This window comes from Solanum dulcamara, chromosome 12, assembly GCF_947179165.1.
Source record: "Solanum dulcamara chromosome 12, daSolDulc1.2, whole genome shotgun sequence".
Taxonomy (NCBI): domain Eukaryota; kingdom Viridiplantae; phylum Streptophyta; class Magnoliopsida; order Solanales; family Solanaceae; genus Solanum; species Solanum dulcamara.
In genome coordinates, this window is record NC_077248.1 from 66863863 (window position 1) to 66881168 (window position 17306).

At 31.0% G+C, this 17306-nt stretch overlaps 1 protein-coding gene across 1 annotated transcript; it reads right to left on the minus strand.

Moving 5' to 3' along the window:
• Window positions 1–1435: 1435 nt before the first annotated feature.
• On the minus strand, window positions 1436–5118 carry LOC129877847 (uncharacterized). The gene is made up of 3 exons (XM_055953382.1): window positions 4496–5118; window positions 2668–2754; window positions 1436–2070 (listed from the first exon to the last, which is right to left on the minus strand). Exon 3 carries the CDS (start codon window positions 2066–2068, stop codon window positions 1436–1438), a length of 633 nt encoding a protein of 210 aa, XP_055809357.1. The 5' UTR covers window positions 2069–2070; window positions 2668–2754; window positions 4496–5118.
• Window positions 5119–17306: the final 12188 nt, after the last annotated feature.

The window sequence follows — 17306 nt, forward strand, 5'->3', positions numbered from 1 at the left end:
CTGCGGGTGCCATTCTGTAGGGAGGAATAGATATAGGCTGGGTATCTGGCAATATATCTATATTGAAATCTATCTCCCGCTCAGGAGGAAGACCTGGAAGTTCATCTGGGAATACATCTGTAAATTCGTTAACTACCGGAACTGACTGAAGAGTCGATTCCTCTGCTTCCAAGTTATGGATACGAACCAGATGATAAATATAACCCTTTCTAACCATTTTCCTTGCCTTGAGGTATGAAATAAACTTACCCCTCGGTGATGCTGTATTGCCCATCCATTCTATGACTGGTTCTCCTGGGAATTGGAATTGAACTACTTTTTCTCTACAATCAACATTAGCATAACAAGAAGCTAGCCAATCCATGCCCATAATAACATCAAATTCTGTCATAGCTAACTCTACCAAATCTGCCTTGGTGTGTCGACTATATATAATCACCGAACAATCTCTATATACTTTGTTGGCTATAACAGAATCTCCTACCGGTGTAGCTACCTCAAATGGTTCTATTGATTCAGATTTTATTCCGATTCTACTAGCAACAAAGGGAGATATATATGATAAGGTGGAACCTGGATCTATCAATGCATATACATTCTGCGAGAAAATCGATAATATACCTGTAACTACATTTGGCGACGCCTCCTAGTCCTGTCTACTAGCCAAGGCATATATGCGGTTCGAAGGACCGCTAGAACTGAAAGATCCACCATGGCCTCTACCACGGCCTGCTGTTATCTGAATACCCTGCCCCACAGGGCGCATAGCTACAGAAGAAGATGAGCCAACAACTGACCCAGTAGGCTGAGCTGCACCACTTAAATTACCCCTAAATGGACACTCCCTCATAATATGGCCTTGACGGCCGCAAGTAAAGCATGCACCTGTAGAAAAACGACATTCTCCAAAATGTGACCTACCACAACGAGGACACCGAGGCAAAGGTGGTCTCGATTGACGCGAACCCCTGTTTATCTGTGAACTTGAAACCCTGGAGCTTTGACCGGATCCTGAATACCCTGTGCTATTGAATCTACTACCTTTGAATTGTGGGGGTGCACTCCGGGCTGGCTGAGAAGGATATCTACTGTACTGCTGAGGCTGCCCGCCTTGAAATTCCCCAGAATAACTAGCCGATCTAGCTCTTTTACGCTGGCCTCTATCATGATCTCTATCGGGCTGACGCCCTCTGTGCCGATCTTCTACCCCTTGTGCATATGCCTGTACCCGAGCAATGTCCATACCTGGCTGAGAAGCCATTGCCATACAGCTATCAATCAAATAACGATCCAGCCCCATCACATACCGATGCACTCTATCAGCCATGTCAGCTACAATAGCTGGTGCATGTCTCGCCAACGAGTCAAACTCAAGGCTATAATCTCTGATGCTCCTGCCATTCTGCCTCAATTGTAAAAACCTGTCTACTCTGGCTCATCTCATCTCTGGAGGTAGAAAGTGGCCAAGGAAGGCCTCCACAAATTCACCCCACACCGCTGGAGGAGCACCCTCGCCCCTAGATAACTCCCATGACTCATACCAATTAACAGCTACATCACGCAGCCGATAGGAAGCTAACTCAACAGACTCTGTCTCAGAAGCCTTAATTATTCTCAACGTACGCTGCACCTGTCGGATAAACTCCTGCGGGTCATCCCCGGGCCTTGACCCATAGAACTCTGGAGGATTACAAGTCAAGAAATCACGAGCCCTTAAACTATCATGTCTATCAGCATAGTCAACCCCTAACCCATGCCTGCGAGCCTGCCCTGTCGCTATTCTGGTCAGCAACTGAACTGCATCTCTCATAGCCCTGTCCTCTGCCCCTGGCTGAAGAGCTGGAGGCTCAGGTACTGGAGCCTCTGGAGCTGGCGGTGAAGCAACCCCCCGATCCATAGTGTCAGTTGCTGCTTCTCTCTCCTCATATGGCGGTGTAGTAGAGCTCGCCGACTGGAGCACAACCTCAGGCATAGACTGGGCACGGGCCCTAGTAATCCTCGGGGTCCGACTAGTCTCTCCTACTACTGACTTTCCCTTTTGGGCAGCTGTCGCTTTTCTTGGAGGCATCGCTGTAAATATAATAGTATGTTAGGGAGAAATTATCCTGATAATATAGCTCTATCGCACGATTTAAAGTAAAAGAAATGATAACATCCTAAATATCCTGTAGCCTCCTGTTTATAGATGTGGTGCACAACACACCGATAAACAAGACTCTACTAGACACGGTCTGTAGACATTCCGAGGATGAACTGCTCTGATACCACTTTTGTCACGACCTAGCCCCGTAGGCCGTGACTAGTGTCCGAATTGGACACTCGTATACACACATATTATCTTTTATCAATCGACAATTAAACACGATATAGAATTTATATGGGTAGCACGTTATCTCAAACTGTCACTTATATATATACCAAAATTAGCTATTTCTTGGGGAGTCTTAATTGTCAAAAATAAGATAACATAATACGTAAGCCGACAAGGCTTTCACTCCGAATGTAAATGTCCAAAAACATATGCCATACTAGTACATCAGACAATATCTACATACAACCCACTCATGTGTCTACAAACCTCTAAGAGGATTAACAATAGCATATGACGAGACAGGGCCCCGCCGTACCCCCAAAATACACAAATATATACATTATAAGGATTAGTACCAAAAGTTTAGGCTCCGAGACAATGGAGCACTTCAACCCGTTGAGTAGAATCCTAAGGTGGCGGCTCTCCAAAATAAGTATCTGTACCTGCGGGCACGAAACGCAGCCCCCCGAAGAAGGGGGTCAGTACGAAATATGTACCGAGTATATAAAGCATAAAATATCGTAAAGGAGATCACATCTGAAATAAAGATTCAGGAGTCAAGTGTCATAATCAATAAATCACTGTACCTGTGTTATAAAATAAAGACATGCATATCATCATCATATATCGTACCTGGCCCGTTATGGGACTCGGTATCACAATTATATCAATATATCGTCATATGTATATATATACCATACCCGGCCCTCTAGCAAGGAACTCGGTGAATAGAGTAGTGTACACTGATACCGTACCCGGCCCATTATGGGACTCGGTGCCATAATCATATCGTCATATCATCATAATATCATATTATCATATCACGTACCCGGCCCTCTAGTAAGGGACTCGGTGAATAATGTAGTGGAATCCATACATGATAACATACCCGGCCTATCGTAGGACTCGGTGAATAATACCATAACAATATGCACGAATAAGGTATCATTAGCAACCTTGCGAAATTTGATCATTATCGGAGACTTAATAGAATAAGCAAAATAGTCCATCATTTGAAAACCAAGACAATAGTCATTATGAATCAAATCAATTATGGATTATACTAAAATATGAATTATACCACAACATGAGTTATACCAACTAGGATGGCTGGAATCATACACATGAGTCAAGACATAACAATATAAATTTTGAAAATCAAGAACGGTAGCCATCCGAGTATATCTACGAATACGAGTTTCTTTGGAATTTAAGCATACGTCATTCGTTCGTTTCATATGGATCATGCCAAAAGAAGAAGATGTTAACTTTACATACCTTTAGCGTTTATACGTATACGTTGTCCAATATTGTCTCAACCTATATTAAAACGTTAAGCACTATGATTAAGCTATGGACAAGAATAAAACGTAGTCTATCGTTAGTAGGTTATTTCTAAAAAAAATTGGACAGCACCTCCCCTATACCACTCACTTTTCCCACTTTTAAACCAGCCATATAATCATCAACCAACATCAACAATCCAAAATATTGACACAAAATAAGATTTATTATTCATGTTACCAAAGCAGTAAATTCGGAAAGTCAAGTACCTCACGTTGTATCTAAAATTTGAAAATGAAAACGGCAAAACTGGACTTTATAACCTTCATGAAACATTTAGATCTATGTCTTAAGTTTCCAATGCAAAAGAAATCAACTCAAAATTCATTTTCTACAAAGAGATATCATCAAAATACGAACAGCTATACATGAAGGAATTTTCAATCCAGAATCTGGACAGAATTTGTCTTAAGATTCATGCTCAGTTTTCGACATCATAACAGCAGATATAGACTAAGACATAAACATAAGAGTTGTAGGTACGTGTATTAGCTTTCCAAAACATGTTTAATATCTAAATTCGAAGGTCTACACAATGAGATATTCCAGAATTACTACCAGCTACTCAATTCCAAAAACGGGTTTGAACATTCAAAATCTTCATACACCTTTTTCCTCCAAATTCAAGAACAACAACTCATCAACAACATCAAAACAATATCAACCATTATTATACATCATCACTAACCTAATTTCATCCATTTAATCTACCTAAAACAACCCTTTAACCCATAAATCTCAACAAATCACCAAACTAGTTTATAACACTATTTTCTCCGTTCTAATCCGTTAAAACTCTAACTAAACTTGTTAACAATGAAAAGGAGACTTTAATATTACCTTGAATTTGCAGCACCACATAAAATCTTCTCCTTATTGGTTGATTTCTAGCTCAAATTGAAGCCAACACGACGTACAACAATTTTCTCTTCATGAGCTTCGGATTTCGGGACTTAATTTTGGTCGGATTTGGGATTTTTCTCAAGAACTCCCTTTCTCTCTCTCTTTGGAAATTTCCAGAATTATGTTGATCTTTGTATGAAGGAATAGTTACAAAAAATCAGATTTAATTTTGTGGGTATTGGGCCTGACCCGAATTAGAATTGGGTTGGGCCGAATTCACTATTTAGTTTGGCCTGTCAGATTTAAAACGTCTATATCTTATTACTCCGATATCACATTTCGTCCCACGACCTATGGTTGGAAAGATATTTCAATTATCTACAACTTTCATGTTGAGAGTTTTCCCAAATTCTCAAATTATAAAGAGGTTATGGCCTCCCGAAGTCAGCTTACCCGAAACGTAACTTTAAGAAAAACATATTTGATGGCTTCTATTTTGATTCGGCTTAAGGGTCCTTCTTGAGATGTATTTTACTACACATAATTTATTCATATAACTTGGCATCTACAACAAATCATGTCCTTTTAAAAATTCAAAATTAAAAGCCCTTGAATTTATAATCGTTAGCTTACGAATAATCCAAAATGCAAAAATACGGAATGTTATGAAACCTCTCTTAGTTTTTTTTGGATCATCGATGTAGCTAACATAACCATCCTTGGCCTCCAGACATTACAGACATGCACCCATACTATGCAATTCCTCTCTGTTTTTTTGCTCGACCTCAAGAAGTAAGAGGCATTTGATGATTTGCCCTTGAAAATTACACTGGGGCATATCTAGATAGTGACCAAATATGGTTTGTCGAAATAATTGTATAGCTTCATCACATATTGATGATTTGAAATCATCAATAAAATTAGTCGTTTATGCAGTGCCGAATCTTAGGGAGTGTGAGAGGATCTTCTTGATGACGTACTTCATTCCCTGCATTGACATGAAAACTGATTAAATATAATTTAATTTTTGTATTTAAACATGATGTATCAGAAGCATTATATCTTGATACATGAGATTCTGATACATAAACAAGATGCATCAGGAGCATTAACGTTTGATACATAAAAATCCGATAAAAAATGATGCATCAAAAAAAAATAAGAATTTGATACATAGAGTAGATGTATCAGGAATCAGTAAAACTTTAGAAAAATGATATTTAAAAAATTATATAAATAGGATGTATCAGATTCTCATGTAAATTTGATACCTGAGAATCTGATATATAAATAATATGTATCAGAAGTAGTAAATCATGATATATGAGCATTTGATACAAAAAGATGATGTATAAGAAAATAGATAAGAATCTGATACATAAAGTATATGTATCAGGAATCAGTAAAATTTTATAAAAATGATATTTTAAAAAAATATAACAGGATGTATCAGATTCTCATGTAAGCTTGATACATACGAATCTGATACATAAAATTATATGTATCAGGAGCAGTAAATCTTCATAAAAAAACACATTAAAAAAAACTTATAGAAACTCATACTTTTGGGAGATTAGGGCGTGTTGAAACCCCTTCAATCTTCTTGTCGGCTTCTTTGGATGAATGTTGAACTTGAGATTTCGACTTCAATTTCTCACGAAACTTATCCATCAATGATGGATCGTTACGATGTTTGGATCTAACCTCGTCCGGTGAATCAAGATTTTCTTGATTTTTATTCAACTAAGTGAGACCAATACTAAAAGATGGAGATGATTCCATGTGTACTAGTGAATAATGTGAGGAAAAAAAATTACAGAAGAAAACAAAGGAAATTGAAGAAGGTGAGAATGAAGTGAGATACCATTAAAGGAAAAACTTAAATATACCTTACTTAGATTCTTGAAATTGAGTAATAGATGGACTGAAATTGAAAACAAGAAACTGCCATCAAGGAGGCTAAAGAATAGGCGTGAATTTAGGTAACTGATATAAGGTAAAAGTGATGTATCAGTGAAAGAGTGAGAGAATTAAAAAAATAGGGATTTTTGATATTTTTCCAACTAGTTGGGAGTAGTAGTAAATATGGTAATATAACATGTGTAAATGGGTAATTTTTCCTATTTTTAATTAGATTTTATTCTAAACAAACTGAAAATCAAGTCTAACTCGAAAAAATATATTACTATTATGATAGCCCACAAGTGACATAAGCACGTGAATGACACATTTTTTTCATTGATGGTGCTATATGTGTTGATCAAATCTAATCACGATTGATAAAAACAATAAGAAAGTCATTATTATTTTTAATTAGATTTTATCCTGAACAAATTGAAAATTAAGTCAATCTCAAAAAAAATATTGCCACTATGAAATGCTGATAGGTGACATAAGCACGTGAATAACATGTTTTCTCCATTGATGGTCCTAAAAGTGTTGATCAAATCTAATCATGGGTAGTAAAAAATAATATGAAAGTAATTATTTTTTTAATTAGATTTTATCCCAAATAAATTGAAATCAAGTCAATTTCAAAATGTATATTGCTACTATGAAATGTTCATAGGTGACATAAGCACGTGAATGACACATTTTCTTCATTGATGGTGCTAGGGTGTTGATCAAATGGAATCATGACAAGAAAAAATAATATAAAAATAATTATTATATTTAATTAGATTTTATCGTGATTATTGATGATGCTAGGGGCGTTGATAAAAATCTAAGCACGATCAGTAAAAAATATTATGAAAATAATTATTATTTTTAATTAGATTTTATCACAAGCAAATTAAAAATCAGGTCAATCTCGTAAAGATATATTACTACTATGAAATGCTCATAGGTGAATAACACATTTTTTCTATTGATTGTTCTAGGGGTGTTGATCAAATCTGATTATGATAAGTTTAAATAATATGAAAGTAATATTATTTTTTAATTAGATTTAATCCAGAACAAACTGAAAATCAAGTCAATCTCAAAAATAATTAATTGTTACTATGAAACGATCATAAATGGCATAAGCACGTGAATGCCACATTTTTTTTATTGGTGGTGCAAGGGGTGTTGATGAAATCTAAACACGATTATTAAAAATAATATGAAAATAATTATTATTTAAAATTAGATTTTATCCTAAATTAACTAAAAATCAAGTTAATCTCGAAAAAAATATTTTGCTGCTATTAAATATTCATAAGTGATATAAGCATGTGAATAACACATTTTCTTCATTGATGTTGCTAGGGGTGTTGATCAAATCTAATCACGATTAATAAAAAATAATGCAAGTAATTATTATTTTTAATTAGATTTTATTCAGAACAAATTGAGAATCAAGTTTATCTTGAAAAGGACCTATTGCTATTATGAAATATTCATAAATGACATAAACATGTGAATGAGACATTTTCTTGATTAATTGCAGTAGGGTTGTTGCTCAAATCTAATCACGATTAATAATAAACAACATGAAAGTAATTATTATTTTTAATTCAATTATATTCTGAACAAATTAGCCAATCTCAAAAAGAACATATCGTTGTTATGAAATGTTCATAAGTGGCATGAACACGTGAATGACACATTTTCTTCATTGATGGTTCAAGCCTTGGAAACAGCCTCTGGCAGAAATGCAAGGTAAGGTTGCGTACAATAGACCCTTGTGGTCAGGCCCTTCCCCGGACCCTGCGCATAGCGGAAGCCTTAGTGCACCGGGCTGCAAGAAAAAAAAATAAAAATGGTGCTGGGGTGTTGATCAAATCAAGTCAAGATTAGTAAATAAATAATATGAAAATAAATACTATTTTTAATTAAATTTATCACAAACAAACTGAAAATCAAGTCAATCACGATAAAATATATTGCTACTATGAAATGATCATAATTGACATAAGCATGTGAATGACACAGTTTATTCATTGATGATTCTAGGAGAGTTGATCAAATCTAATTACGATTAACAAAATATAATATGATGTAAATTATTATTTTTAATCAAATTTTATTCCGAACAATTACGAAGTAAGAACGTGCTCTAGACTTTTGTAGCATAAAAATAAGTAAATTATAACATAATTTAAATCTGTAGATTTCATTAGCAAAGTTGTGAGAGATATCAAAAGTCGATATTAGAATGATTTCAATAATTTGATTTATAACAAGTTAACAAAGGCTTTTAGGGGAGGTGCAAAGTAAATTTGAGGTTCTAGTAAAGGCAAATGTACAACTCAACATCATTAATTCTTAATGAATAGGGAAAGATTAATCAATCGCACGAGCATCTAGCAATCACTATTTATTTCTACATGCCAGCACTTTCGAGCCTAAACATGCAATCTAGCAAAACTAACCCGATCCTTAGCAAAACCTTCTCTCTCGAGAGAGATTACAATTGATAACATAAATCAGCGGCTATTTGATGATTTGATCACTTCACATTACTATTTCTAGCTAACAAAGAAGATCTAACATAAAAATATGTTTGCAATCATATTTCATAATTGATTCCATACTAAATTAACAAAACCCATTTCAAATTAACAATTGATAAGCTGTAACAAAAATCCAAATGTTGAACAACAATCTAACTCATTAGCACCCCCCTAGAAGCAAGGAATTTAGCCACACATTACAGAAATTAAAGAAATTATACCCAAATAATTATCATCCATTTGATTCAGCAAAGATCGAAATCCAAAATTCAAAGCCCAAAGCGAAGATCTCTAAAAAAGAAACTCAAAACCCCAAGATAGCTTTCGGGTTCTTGTCTCTCAGTCTTAGTGGTCAAAAAATGTCCTTCATTCGCCTTTGAAAATTCTATTTATACAAGTGCAAAACGTTAGGCAAAATTGTCACTTAGAACCACTTCGACGATGTTAGTCGAACTCGCCTAAGTGGTCGGTGTATCGCCAACTTGATCGTCACCTCACCTATTGGAGCTTTTCTCCTTCAGTCCACGATCTCTAGATAGGCGAGCTCGATCTCTCTCGCCGACAGGTTCGGCGAGTCGCCGTTTTTTCGCCTCTCACATGGGTCTTCAGTCACTTTCTTTCCCTAAGGCTTTGTTATTTTTGACGAGCTTATACTTGCTCGCCTTCACCATCCACGAATCGCCGAAATTATTCGCCTCTCGCCCTTCTATGATTCTCTTGAAACCTTTTTCTTCCACTGACATTAGGCGATCGCGATGCAACTCGCCCAAATTGATTCGGCGGATCGCCGAATGTTCGTGTTTCTCGCCAAAGTGTTCAACTTTTTGGCTTTGATGTCTGATGAGATGAGCGAGCTAGTGAGGCATTTGGCGACACATAAAGGGCTTTTTTCGGGCTTCAGCTTTTATTTCACCCAATTTTGTCCTTTTTTTATTTTTTTTCTTCGATGTTTAACTTATGATTGGTCTTCAACACCTTTCACCTACAAATGATCACTTTGAAGTCAGTTTTGGACACAACAAAGACAAAAAAGACACTAATTTCTTGCATTTTGAGCTATAAATGAGTCTAAATTTTTGACTCATCATGGGTGTTGATCAAATTTTATCAAGATTAGTAAAAAACATATGAAAGTAACTATTATTTTTAATTAGATTTTATCCCAAATAAATTAAAAATCAAGTCAATCTCGAAAAGAATATTTTGCTACTATGAAATGCTCATAGTTGATCTAAGCACGTGAATGGCACGTGTTCTTTATTTGATGTTAGAGGGTGTTGATCAAATCTAATTACTATTAGTAAAAAATAATAAGAAAGTAATAATAATTATTATGTTTTAATTAGATTTTATTCGTAACAAACTGAAAAACGGGTCAATTTAAAAAAGAGCATGATGTTACTATGAAATGCTCATAAATGACATGATCACATGAATAATACGTTTTCTTTATTGATGGTGCTAAGGGTGTTGATCAAATTTAATCATAATTAGTAAAAAGAAAGATTTTAATTAAATTTTATCACAAAAATAAAAATAAAAATCAAGTCAATCTCAAAAAAATATATTGTTACTATGAAATGCTCATAGGTGACATAAGCACGTGAATAGCATGTTTTCTGCATTGGTGGTTTTATGGGTGTTGATAAATTTTAATCACGATTGGTGAAAATAGTATGAAATTAATTATTATGTTTAATTAGATTTTATCTCGAACAAGCTGAAAATCAAGTCAATCTAAAAAATAACATATTGTTACTATGAAATGATAATAAATGGCATATGAATGACACATTTTCTTTATTGATGATGCTGGTGGTGTTGATCAAATATAATCAGGATTAGTAAAAAATATTAATAATTATTATTATTTAATTAGATTTTATTCTAAACAAACTGAAAATCAAGTCAATCTCGAAAAATATATATTGCTACTATGAAGTGCTCATATGTGACATAAGTAGTGGTAGAGGTAGGATTTTCAGTAAGGGTGTCAATGGTTGCAGTCAAAATATATAATTATGGAGCTAGTAGGGCTAGAACAAATGACCTGCTAATAAGTGGCATAAGCACGTGAATGTAGGGGTGCGTATACGTTCAATTTGATTTTATGTATTATCAATTTAATTTATCAATTTTTGATTTTTCACAGTTCAATTTTTGATTTAATTAATAAAAAAAATATTCATTTAAATTGGTTTACTAATTTACCAAAGAGAAATTAAGGGGGATAGCCTATGTTAACAATGAGTAGATTTCTAAAGTTTCTACCATTTATTTTCCTTACAAGAAGAAAAGATCTCTTTGTCAACCATATGGCCAATCAGTCATTTTTTAAAATAAAGAAATCAAAAATAAAGAGCCACTAGTAAAGAAAGAAACTTACTTTAGGTTTGGATTTTTGGATAATGTGAAGTTGTGAACTCAAAATAACGGTAAGGTGTGAATTAAAGGCTAAAGAAAAAAATCAGTAATTAGTAAAGTACTAATAATATTAATATTTAATATTTATGTAGCGGTAAAGTAATAAATTACTATAGTCTTAATGAATTATCAGTTTACCCAATAATCTAATATTAAAAATTAAAATCAAACTGATAACTCAATATTTTTTTTATAAAACTATTAAAAATTAATAATCTAATAGAAATAAATAAATTTTTTTTTTTGATTTATTGATCAGTTTAATTTTTGCACACATCCACGTGAATGACATATTTTCTTCATTGATGGTACTAGAGGTGTTGATCAAATTATAATAAATAATACGAAAATAATTATTATTTTTAATTAGATTTATCCCGAACAAATTGAAAATCAAGTCAATCTCAAAAAGAACATTTTGCTTTTATGAAATGCTCATAGATGACATAAGCATGTGAATTGCACGTTTCTTCATTAATGGTGCTAAGGGTTTTAATTATACAATTTGTGTGGTTATTTTATAAAATTTATATCACATCGATTTATAATAATTTTATTTTATATAATAAAAAATATATTTTTTTTAAACCTTCGAATCATCTCGATTTCTTTTCATTATCGGTACGATTCTATATTTATTTTAAAATTTTATAAAAGTTAGTACACGCTATATATATATTTGCGTACGACTTTGATAAATTATTTTTTTAGATATTTATATATATCTTTTATGTTAAGGTCAATGAATCGAATTTCACTTACTATTTTATTGAATAGAGAAGGGTCTGTACAAAATAAGTAAAGCATAAAGTAAAAGACTAAAACAAAATTAAATTGGTTCCCAAATTAAATTGATACTTTACTGTTTTCATGAAATTTAATCAGCTCTAATATGTTTGTTTTGTGTTTTGTGATTTGTGATTATTTTTTTTGTGCTTTTGGATCCTTCTGCATTTTTATTGCTCTCTCTTTATGTGTGTTATCTGTGTAATTAACTGTGTTTTAGGTATCTTTGTTTTCTCTATGTTGCTTTACTTTGGTGTGTGTTACTTATATGCTGATTACCTGCAAAAATGAACAAACAGTTAGTAAAATTTTTCTTTCATAGTTCTCCTTTCATTAGGAACTAATGTGAATCCACCAGTTCCGTTCGATTTTATATATTAACGGTTTGATTTATTAATTTTTGATATGTGAACATGCTTATCCGATAACCAAATCAATAAATTATTTATTATCAATTTTTAGTTTTTAACGATTCGATTTTTGGTTTATTCGACAAGAAAATGACCATATATACATGATGTTCATAAAAATAGAAATAGTAGCAAGAATAGAACTACAACACAAATTTCTACATTGATCACTTTTGTTAAAGTCATAATTGTTTGAATTCCCCCTAAAGACTCCAACAATAAATTGATGAAACAATATTAATTGTCTGTCTTTGTCACAATCAAATCTAAAATTGAGAAGAGAGAAAGTAATGCTGATTTATGTCGAGAAGAGAGAATGCCACAATAGATAGAGAATGATGCTAGTTTGTATTGCCTATTTTAATATAATCTTGTTGGGTTATCGGTTTAATCATTAACAAAAATCATAAAATCAGAAATAAAATCGATAAATAAATAAAGAATTTTACAAAATTGTTTAAAAACTGTGAACTCAATAACCCAATATCGATAAAGTAATAGTATTTTTTATTCAATTTTATCGATTAAATCGATTTTTACACCTCCGTACCTCCCATAGAATTTGAACTTGAGAATTTTCCTTTTTTTTTTCTTCTACAGCCTAATTTTTTTTATGTTTTGTATAATCGAATTTTTGGGCGGGAAATCATCAACTTATCACTATTGATTATCTTTTTATTCTTGGGATTTCATTTCTTGAGAATTGCTCTCACAAAGTCTCTTTTTTTTTTGTCAATGTCAAAGTTAGTGGCATGTCAATTTGTTTCCTTCTCTAAAAATATACTTAATAATCATTATTTTGTGTTGTATTAGTATTCAAATTTTCTTTAAAATGCTCATAACTCGTCAAAAAATCTTTCAACTTTTTTTCTACAATATTATTCATTCAAAAAGAATTAGTTTCAACTATTACTCTACTCAATAATTGAGATGTCAGAATTAATTTAATTTTTATTGAAATAATATAATAAGTTTCAATATTAGAACTTTGAGTATTTATATTGTCCTAGTTTATTTCAACACTTCAATTATAAATTATAAATTTAATATATATAAAATATTTTATACATGTATTATTCAATACAATTTGATATTTATTCAATTAATTTTTAGTATAAATAAATTTTTTTATCTAATTATTAATTTATATGAAAATTATAAATTTTATTAAAAAATAATCTATACTATATTAAAAGCACGAAGACTTTTAAAATGTTGATTGAACTTTTTGCCCTTCATGAAAAGACTCCGCTTTAGACAAAATCGTCTTTTCACCTTTTCCCTCAAATTATTATTTAATTTATCTTTATTATATTATTTATTAAAATATATGAAAAGACTCCTCAAACATATTGAAATGAAAATTAATGTTGGTAAATATATATGAGGTTTTACGAAATTGCAAATATAAAGTTTTTCCTTTTTGATAGAAAGTCCGAATGTAATATCTTAATAATTTACCCCCTATTTTAATAATGGAATTATATACAAATTCTATTATAATTGAAAGTCATCCAAAAAAAAGTAAAATTAATCCAAATGTTCAAGTAGTTGAACTCAAATATTGTATCACCTAATATTACTAACGAATATTCTTTAGTTAGTTAAGTAGGGTGTTCACGATTAGAGTAGAAATCGATACAAATCGAAATATCAAATTAAATTGATTCATTTATGTAATATTAAAAATCTGTTCGTTGAACTTTTTATTCTTTATTAAAAGATTATGCATAGATAAAATTAACATTTATTATTTTTTAAAAATTAATATTTAATCAACTCTTCACTTAATAAAATAAAACTAGCTATATATTTGGATTCCAATATTTACATAGTAACTAGAAGAAAGATTCATAGAATAAAAAGAAATTCTACGATAACTCGGATTTCTTTTCCTAAAACTTAGGACTTTAGTTTTTGTTTTATACAACTCTTGTATTTTCCTTTTACTCATTAGTCAACAATTAAGTCAGAATGAGTCTGGTTGAAATGGGTTTTTAAGCGCAAGGTCTTGAATAATTGTCATTAAAAAATGTGTGATCATATTAAACATTATTATTTTAGGTTGTATTATTGTGTATATTATTTTCGATGTTTACTCTATAAGGAAAATTATTTATACAATAGCCGTTCTAGAAAGTAACAAAAGAACGTTAAACATAATTTCAGAAGGGCTTTTCTGCAATACAATCTATACACTATTATTTCTTCTTTTTATAAACATTTATTATTAAGTAATATTATACACACGAGCAAAACATATACACTTATATTAAAAGCATGAAGGTTATTAGAAATGTTGATTTAACTTTTTGATCTTCATCAAAGGACTGTACAATAGATAAAATTATCATTTATTATTTTCCTCAAATTATTATTTAGTTGATTTTATAATATTGACTCCTAAAATATATGGAAAGAAAAAATGAAAAAGTCCTAAGACATATGGTGAGAGTAAAATATATACTAAAAAGTATTAATAGAATTAATATAGACTCCTAAAATATATAGAAAGAAAAATTAGAAAAAGACTTAAAATAAAACATTTGAGAAGGAAAATTAATATTTAGGTGAATGTTTTAATTTAATTTAATTTTTTCCTTAAAATAAGGATATCAACTAAACTTGGATCTCCCGTGTATTAGTTGTGGGGGTGGGGTGGGGTGGGGATATGATTAAACAATTTTATTTCTTTTTGAAATAAAAAATGAATAAATATTTAAAGATTTTAAGTTAGAATGTATTTTACCATATTTAGAGTCCTAAATTATACTCCCCTATCCATCTTTACTTCTTTAATATACTAAAAATATATGTACAACAATACTTGACCAATTTATGAAATCAAGAAATAATTTTACAGTTAGTTCCTAATTTATCTTTATCATTAATTATACTCATTTCTATATTACATTTTCAAGACATTGTGTTTATTATATTCAAGGGGTGATATGGTAAAAAAATTCTTTTATTTATAGCTACTTAAGAAATGTACAAAGTCAATAATGGACAAGTATTGTTGGACAGAAGAAGCATAATATGAGTAAAATACATGGTAAGTATTTATTAGAATTATTGTAGACTATTAAAATATATGAAAAGAATAATTAGAAAAAGACTCCTAAACTAAAATATATGAAACGCAAGGCCGTCTAGACCATAAGGCCACTAAAGCAATCGCTTGGGGCCCTAGATTTTTCCTAAAGTATATATATAGTATTTGTTTACTTTATTTAATGTGGAGGTCGCTGTAATAATTGAAAAATTGAATAGTATTTAATTAATTGTAGCATCTTTTTTTACATGGCAACCTATTTTGTTAACTTATTTATATTTTGGTAATTATCATGAACCCACATTACAATTCCTATATATACTTTTTTTATTCTCCAAACAATTTTAATTATCTCATTATTGAATATTCTACCGTCTACCAAACGGTTAAACCTTTTGCATTATGCAGATTCTATAATTTTGTATTTATAAAAAGATCAAATTTATTTTTTGATGTGTTCTTTAAATTTTAAGCCCTGCAACAAATTCATGCTAGTATCATTATATAAACTTTTTAAATTTTGAGCTAGATTCTATTATTCTAACTTTATATTATATTTCTTCATTGAATATTTTTATTGTTAACATTTTTTTTCCATAAGGTCTACGTACATCCAACCTCTTCGAGACTTCACTTGTAGGATTACATTGAGTATGTTATAGTTATTCAATTTATATATGACAACTAAAAGAAAAAGACCTCTTTATGAAGTTTGGCTCTAGGCCCCCGAACTTGTTGAGACGGTCCTGATGAAACAGAAAATTAATATTTAGGTGAATATTTTAATTTAATTTTTTTTCTTAAAATAAGGACACCAAGCAAACTTATCTTACGTGCATTACTTGCGGGGATGGCGGTGGGGTGGGGGTGGGGTGGGGATACTATCTTATTTAATATTATTTTTTAAAAGTGAATAAATAATTAATGACTCCAAGTTAGAAATTACATTGCCATATTTAGAGTCCTAAAATATGTGGTAAAATTAAAATATATGATAAAACTATTAGTAGAATTAATGTAGACTCTTAAAATATTTAAAAACAGGAATTAGAAAAAGAATCCTAAAATAAAATATATGAAAGAAAAATTAATATTTAGGTGAATGTTTTAATTTAATTTATTTTTTCTTAAAATAAGGATACCAAGTAAACTTGGATCTTACGTGCATTAGTTGTGGGGTGGGGTGGGGGATACTACCTTAAACAATTTTATTTCTTTTTAAATTAAAAGTGAATAAATATTTAAAGACTCCAAGTTAGAATCTACTTTGTCGTATTTAGAATCTTCTTAAATTATTTAATTTTAATTTGCAAAACACAAATTGTCATGTACACTTCTAATTATTGTTATATATGTCAACTCTTGTGAATTTCCTTTCATGTATTTTCATCAAAGTTTTTGAATTTTTTGTTCTTGTTGTGATCGATTTAATCTATTTTTTATTATTTGTTTATTTAATTGAAATTGTTATCCAACATGCTTTTCATTAGGTCCATGTTATTTACTTTTTATCTTGAGATCTTATTTTCTCGAGAAAAGAAACAAAATTGATACATTTTTGATATTATATATTGTTCAATATGGAGGAAATAATAATTTTACCATGAAAAAAATTATGTTATTTTTTTGAATCAGCATTTGTGAAATCTACTTCTTTCAAATAGAAAATAATGAAAATTATTACAGATGTGATG

Excerpts from the sequence above, each read along its gene's own strand:
- LOC129877847 (XM_055953382.1), bottom strand. The coding sequence starts at position 2,068 with ATGCCTCCAAGAAAAGCGACAGCTGCCCAAAAGGGAAAGTCAGTAGTA.